The sequence below is a fragment of the Macrobrachium nipponense genome, chromosome 1 (assembly GCF_015104395.2).
Source record: "Macrobrachium nipponense isolate FS-2020 chromosome 1, ASM1510439v2, whole genome shotgun sequence".
NCBI classification, from domain to species: Eukaryota; Metazoa; Arthropoda; class Malacostraca; order Decapoda; family Palaemonidae; genus Macrobrachium; species Macrobrachium nipponense.
Genome location: NC_087200.1, coordinates 104,872,937 through 104,880,436, shown reverse-complemented (window position 1 = coordinate 104,880,436; position 7,500 = coordinate 104,872,937). Strand labels below are relative to the sequence as shown.

General features: G+C 39.7%; 1 protein-coding gene across 1 annotated transcript in view; it reads left to right on the top strand.

Annotated features, from left to right (window-relative positions):
* Window positions 1–1,233: 1,233 nt before the first annotated feature.
* The window catches only part of LOC135219517 (uncharacterized), a 141,042-nt gene continuing 134,775 nt past the window's right edge, over window positions 1,234–7,500 (top strand). The window contains exon 1 of the mRNA XM_064256346.1: window positions 1,234–1,678. Within this exon, the coding sequence (XP_064112416.1) occupies window positions 1,651–1,678 (28 nt within the window). The 5' untranslated portion in view covers window positions 1,234–1,650. The remainder of the gene's footprint in view (window positions 1,679–7,500) is intronic.

The window sequence follows — 7,500 nt, the reverse complement described above, 5'->3', positions numbered from 1 at the left end:
AGTACGCCACGATTACAGCTATTTTCAAGTCACCATAATTTCGATATCTTTTAATATAACGGCTTCAAAAAATCAATTATAGCGCCTATGGATGGTTTGAGCATTCTACGCGGGATCCATGGGCCCAGGATATAATTAAGTACTAAAGTTTAGATAGACTTTTACCTTGGCTATGACGTTGAAGTTATGATGGTAGAGGTTCCCTAGCGAGCATTATATTACATACACCTCTAATGAAGCCCAAAGAATGGAATACTAAATTTTGGCTAAAGGCCAAGCTGTGGGACCTATGAGGTCATTCGGCGCTGAAAGGGAAATTGAGACTAGAAAGGTTTGAAAGGTGTAGCAGGAGGGAAACCTCGCAGTTTCACTATGAGACAATTGTTAGGAGAGGGTGGAAAGTAAGATGGAAGAAAGAGAATATGAACGGAGGCACAGTAAAGAGAAAGAAAGGGGTTGCAGCTAGGGCCTGAAGGGACTGCTGCAAAGAACCTCAAGTAATGCCTGCAGTGCACCTCATGAGGTGTATTGACGACGCAACGTCCTTACGGGGTATGGAAGCCAATGCGTAACATGGCGCCAAGGTCAAAGCCGCACTTAGAGGGCCAAGGTGGGCAAAAGTCGAACAGAAATGAACCTTAGTCGTGAATTTGTACTATACGGGATCGAGACTAGACTTCTGGCATAGCTTACGTAATACTACCTCACTTATGAAGTCGATATGCAAAGTGAAGTCAATGCAAAGGACAAAGTCAAGGTCATAGTTGCATGTCTAAGGTCAAATAGGAATGTGCCACAGCCGGGGCATTATTTCACAAGTAAGTCTTAGTGTCTCTTCCATTCCCACCTGTTTGTTTGTGACTGATCTCTTTTGTGATCTGCCTTCGGTCTGTCGTTGACAAACTTACTTACTTCTGTATCTGTCTATGGCGCTACTTATTTTTGCATTGATTAATATAATCTTAATTTCCATCTTTCAAACTTAAACTTATATATCGCCTGTGCATTCATCCATGTCTTTCCGAATTCAGCTCAGTCCTGCTGAGCAACCAGACCTAGTTTCTAAATCTGCAGATGCCTTAATCGTTGTGTTTGCTACAGATATGGAAACGCAGCCATCCTATTTCCATCCTGGCACGGCACAGAGGGCTGCACGGCGTTCGTGCGTATGTGGTTCGTCGCCTCCTTAAGTAGCGGAGCACGACGGCTCTTTCCCAGTGTTGACCCAGAGACAGTTGAGTTTGGTTCTACACTGCTGTCGGACACGCCGCTCTCTCACGTGGATACTCGGCGCTGAATCCGAAGTGAATTACGGGAGGAAGTCGCTGTCACTCGAGACTAAGAACTTTGAGGAACGTTACGGAAGAACTGTCAGAGGAAAGTGTCGATGAAATCTTGCTTTTTTCCAGTTACGGAAAGTGTAGGCGCTCTCTCTCTCTCCCCGTAACCAGGACATGACGTTCTCATATTCAGCGAAATATTAAATAAAAAAGGAGAGGCGTTGATTGATCGATTTTGTCTCTTATCGTGGATGAATGCTCACGTGTGCAGAGTGAAGGCAGTGAAGTGTGGCCATGGTCCAACTGGTGAAATAAAAACGGTTTTGTGGCTTTTTTCCTTCAGGATTCTTATGGCAGCTGGCCCTCAGCGATGAACTTCATGCCCTTTCTTATATCAGGTAAGAGTAGCTGAATCACAGAGCGGGCCGCGGAAGCCGGGTATTATTAATAAAAAATAGTCACAAAACAGTAGACGGGGATATTCTACTTTCCCTGCTCTGTTTTCTCTTCTGCCTTCTCGCAATGTTGTTGACTTCTCCTCAGCCGGGAAACAAGGTCGTTTCGTTACAGCTCGGCTGATGACCGTTTTTTTTTTTTTCTTTTGCACAATTGGTGATACAAGATTGGCAATTTCATCATAAGGCCGAACAGAAGACGTTGTAGAATCAACACGCTGACTGACAGGCAGCACTAAAGAGAAGCTAAACAGGCAACACTCGATGCTTCCAAAACAATGTATGAACGTCGAGATCTCTTCTGTTGGATATTATCTCTTTCATTTTCACAGATGTAAATAATGTTTTTAATGGGAAAAATAAGGGCCATTGTTTCATTTCGCTTTTCCATTGTTATCACGGATTTTCTTTGATCTTCCCGCGTTAATGTTCTGGTTTTTCCATTTCATTTTGCTTCGGGTCTCATTGTCCAAGGGAAATATATACTATACATATACATGTATATATACATATATATAATAACTAACAATAATACCAATGACTTCTTCTACCGGTACATTAGTAAAATGATAAAACAGTTAATATAAAAATTTGAACCTAAGTTTTCTTCATAAAAGCCGAGGTGTTCAAATGATCATTATATCTGAAAACTGTTACATCTCAAAATGGCAGCTGATTTTCATTTTCACATTAAATTGTAAAATTAATGTTAGGATGTATCATATCGGCATCATCAAGAAATCTGTCAGCTTGATCTGTATCTCTGAACAGTAAAAAGGTATCATCCAGGTACCTGCTATCAAATTTTTATGGTAACTCTGCTGTGTTGATGATTTTCCTAATGTACCGGTAGATGAGACCATTATTATTATTATTAGCAGTATTTTTTTTTACTGACCCAGATGCTACTTTTAATCATTTTAACCCAGGGGTTCTCAAAGGGGTCGAAATCCAAGGGGTCGATGAATAGTCAGGGGTTCAAAAGTGGTTCGATGAATAACTAACTGGTCGGAGAATTAAGTTACATAGACTCGTACATCTAAAGTTCTAGACATATTTTCTTACTGTGTGTTACATTTTCATCATACTGAATGTCAAGTACTAAACTAATACTACATATATACTGAAATTGATTTTGACATTAGCCTTTTTCCCTTGAATTATTAAATGCTAGGCTATGAAGTCGTCAGAAAACTTGAATCTTTATTGAGGTGGTCGAGGAGTTAAAAAGTTTGAGAATCCCTGTTTTAACCTCACGGATTTTAGAACATTGCTTGAGCTAGCTGTGCGGTACACAGCCTTTGTATATATATATATATATATATATATATATATATATATATATATATATATATATATATATATATATATATATAAGTCATATCACTTTTCCGTGATTCATATACATATATCGAGCTACAATGTCCTTTAATATCTAATTCGCCATATATATATATATAATATATATATATATATATATATATATATATATATATATATATATAATACAAAGTGATCGATTCTGAAATATTTTAGACACTTACAAAGGACAAGACAAATAATTTGAATGCACAGGGACCTACTTAGAGAGTGATGGAGAGCCGTAAAGAGATCTTGTCAGGCAGACGTCAAAGGAAAGTCTGTTTAACAACCCAAAACAAGATAAGAGCTCAGACAAACCAAATGGAACCTGAGTAGGAAGAAGCAAGCAGCAGTACTTCAAAGTGGAATTGCTCCTTTTATTTATTCGTTTTTTCTTCTAACTAGAGACGATGCTTTGAATGCACTTCATGTAAATGCTATTAGTACACATACGTATTTTGGGTATCATTACGAGTGGTTGCTTTGACAATGTTAAGACTTATTTTTTCTCAGAGATTTTGCCATTTTGTAGTCTCCGATTAAATATATATATATATATATATATATATATATATATATAAATATATATATATATATATATACATATACATATATAGATATATATTATATATATATATATATATATATATATATATAGCATATATATATATATATATATTATATATAGATATATAGTATATGAAGTGCGCTGAGGGTGTGATGCATAAAGTTTTTAAGAGTACAGATAATGTGATGCAATCAAAGATTGGTTTCGAATATTATGTAAACAGGAGAGTGACTGGTTTTAGTGTAAAACTGGGTCTGTGGTTTGTTGATATTTTGATGCAAGTGATCATGGGAGTAAAAATAAATAAATAAATAAATAAACTATTAAGACAGGTGCCAGGCCATGGGATAAGAAAAGGGGTCGTGATTGATTGTGTAGTGATCGATACTTTCAGGTGAGATATGTTTTTCACTGGTGACAGTGGAAAGATGTTACAATGTATTTACACAAGCGCGCGCGCACACACACACACACACACACACATATATATATATATATGTGTGTGTGTGTGTGTGTGTGTGTGTAATACAGAAATTTTGACTGAACCCCGTTAGATAGGCATAATGAGTGATCGGATGAAGAAACGGGTGTGGGAGGATGTCTTTGTGTCAGTGGAAACAAGATTCTTTTGCGACCGAAGTATCTGTGTCGACTCTCGTCCTTTCATCGTGGGGTCGATGAGGTAATGGGATGAAAAATGAGATGTCTAACCAGTTACTTTAGTTCCATGCTACGGATGCCTTAGAAGTTCCAAAAACAACCGACCAACCGTTCATAGACCAAACATGATCGTATTAATGACATAGAGCAAGTATATCACCTTCAGTAGTGGTAGCATCAAAATCACGTCTTCCTTAGACGTTGTGCCATTATCACCATTTATTTTTTTCACGCTAATGACCTCACTGTTTGCAATACCAGCTAACAAACGCACTGGTTCTATGAATAGCAAGGTCGATGTTAACCGTAATAAGAGGGTCAGTGGTACTAATAATGAGAGGTCGAAGTAGCAGTGGAAGAAATGAAACGAAAGATGGGTTCATGAATTAAGATTCTAATCATCCTTTAAGGCGATTTCTCCTTATACACTCGGCACACGATCCGCCGTACCTCTATAGAAGGGGCGGGGGATACCCCCCCCCCCCCCCCTACCACACCGTCACCTACCTCTACGCACTCGGTCACCTTTCTCCATTAGGGAGAAGGGCGTATTTTGTTTTCTTAACTAGCGTTGTTTTATCTGTTTTGTTTTTCTTTGACTGGGCATTTTCCCAACGCTTTTATTTGGCTCAGCAGGATTTCTGTGATGTATTCCTTTTTTTTTTATTATTTACTTTTCTTATTTCTCTTTCCACGTTTCGGTGTCTTCCGTGAGGTGGACGATTGTTGTGATGACGCAGCTCTTTGTTTGCCTTTATGTTTTGCTGAATCGAAGCTGCTTTGCTTCTATTTATTCATTGTTTCCTAGTTTTCTAGAGAGCCGCTTCAGAAATGAATAGTAGAAGCGGGGATTTTGCTGTTGAGGTGTTTGTTGGTGCTGATGTTTATTATCATGACGTTACCTTTTACGACGTTTTGCTGCAATATTCTGAGTTGAGGCGCGATAAGACCAATTAATTATTCCCTCCTATTTCCATGTCTAATTTAGGCGATAAACTTACTTTTTCAGTTTAGTCTTTTACTTCTTTCGTTTCCGCTTCCAGTCCTCTTGCTCACTGGGTCTTCCACTGGCGTTCACACACTTCAGGGCTTCCAGAATGGCTATTCGAACGTCACTAAAGGAGTAAAGCTGATTATTTTATGCACGTAGCCTACTAATCTGCTCGAAAGCGCTTTGACGGGCGAACTGTAAACGCTCTGAAAAGCCTCGATTTCCCTTTCGTTGTTAGACGTTTTTCAAGTTTTTCGCTTCTCATTGCTTGAACGCACATTTGAAGGAAATGTGTCGAGGTATGAATTCGCTCCGTAAACGCCTTTAAGTTTCAGGTTCATGCTTATACAGGCGCTGCAGATTGACGCCCAACATCTATACTTCGAATCCCGTTACGTCACTTGAATGCGCCCGCTATACTAAGAACCACACCTAGTACTATTTCACACACATACACTCACACACACACACACGCGCACGCACGCACACACACATACACACACACACACACACACACACACACATATATATATATATATATATATATATATATATATATAGAGAGAGAGAGAGAGAGAGAGAGAGAGAGAGAGAGAGAGAGAGAGAGAGAGAGAGAGAGTTGGGTGTAGCTTCATCGCATTAGTCAAGAATGAGATGGCTTTGATACCCGATGAGGAAGTGAGACGAGGACCGACATGTCGCAGGAGAGAGGACGGAAATGGAGACGCTGGGGTCACGGAGGAAATTAAGGCAACAGAGAAGATGGAAAAACTAAGTCGAATTCGAGAGGAGACATGAGAGAGAGAGAGACGGAGGAATAAACGAAGGGAGGCCATAAAATGGAACCCCTTAGAAAAGGCTCTCTAAACAATGACCCTATAAGGGGATTCCGTAAGGCGTTATAGTAGATTCACATCAACCGTGCATCCTATGTCTAGGCCAGTCCCTTACGACGCTCCTGAATCAGGAGCGTCATAGGGGACTGGCCTAGATGTCAAATGCACGGTTGATGTGAATCTACTATAGTGCATGTATTTCTGGTGATAGAAGTTCACTCTCGACGTTGTTCGGAAGTCACGTAAAACCGTTGGTCCCGTTGCTGAATAACCACTGGTTCCATGCAAAGTAAAAACACCATCCAAACGAACAAAAACAAACCAACACGCCATCAAAGCACCTCACGTGATGCACTGTAGGCATTACTGCAGGTTCTTTGCAGCGTCCCTCGGTCCCTAGCTGTCTAGGTCTTTCATTCCTTTTACTGTACCTCAATAATTGCTTCATAGCGCAACTGAGGTTTCACTCCTGTTGCACTTTTAAAACAGTCTTATCCCCAATTTCCCTTTCAGCACCGAATAACCTCATAGGTCCCAGTGCTTGGGCTGGCTTTGGCCTAAATTTAATATTCTAGTTCTGATTCCCGAATGGTGATCAAGCTTAGAAGAAGTCTTACAAGCAGAGTAGAAATTCGGAAGATGCAAATGGCGTGTTCATTGAGCTGGTACAAAAACAGTACGTCATATTCTTATGCTGTGTGTGAGGAACTTGATCGTTGAAGATTTCGCAGTGCCTTTTGCTGAACGCCCGAACTCGTGATTTTTGTAGTCTTGGAGGTTACTGGATGGAAATGTACATCCATTGCTTGCATGTATTGTAAGATGAAATCATTAATATTGTTGCGCACAAACGTTCGAACGTTCATTGATGAGATACTCGACCAGGGAAGTTTGAGAAACAAACGAAATAAAAACAAAATGCAGATCACACATGAAGACTCAAAGACGCGGGTTGAAGAAAATTTCCTAAAAGGTAAAAGCGTTCGAATGAAAAAAGAAGAAGACAGAAAGTATTAAAAGCACTCCAGAAAATGTCACCTAGAAGAGCAGGTACGTCTCTCGGAAGACCGAATGCCCGAGAACGTCCTTGGGGGACTTACATGGAATTACAAGGATTAAGATGTCTCAAAGACTTGCTAGTCCATCCGAGGAGACATCGTGTGCTCACTTATCTGTAGGAGCAGGTTTTGCTGTACATTCGCAGTGTCCTAATGATTTTGTCTAGCTTTCTTTTAAACTCTTCCACACTGTTGCTGTTTATAAGTTCTGGTGGTAGTTTATTCCATGTGTCACATATATTGTGTGTGAATAAGTCCCACAATGGGATGTGTTGTACCTTTTGAGTTCT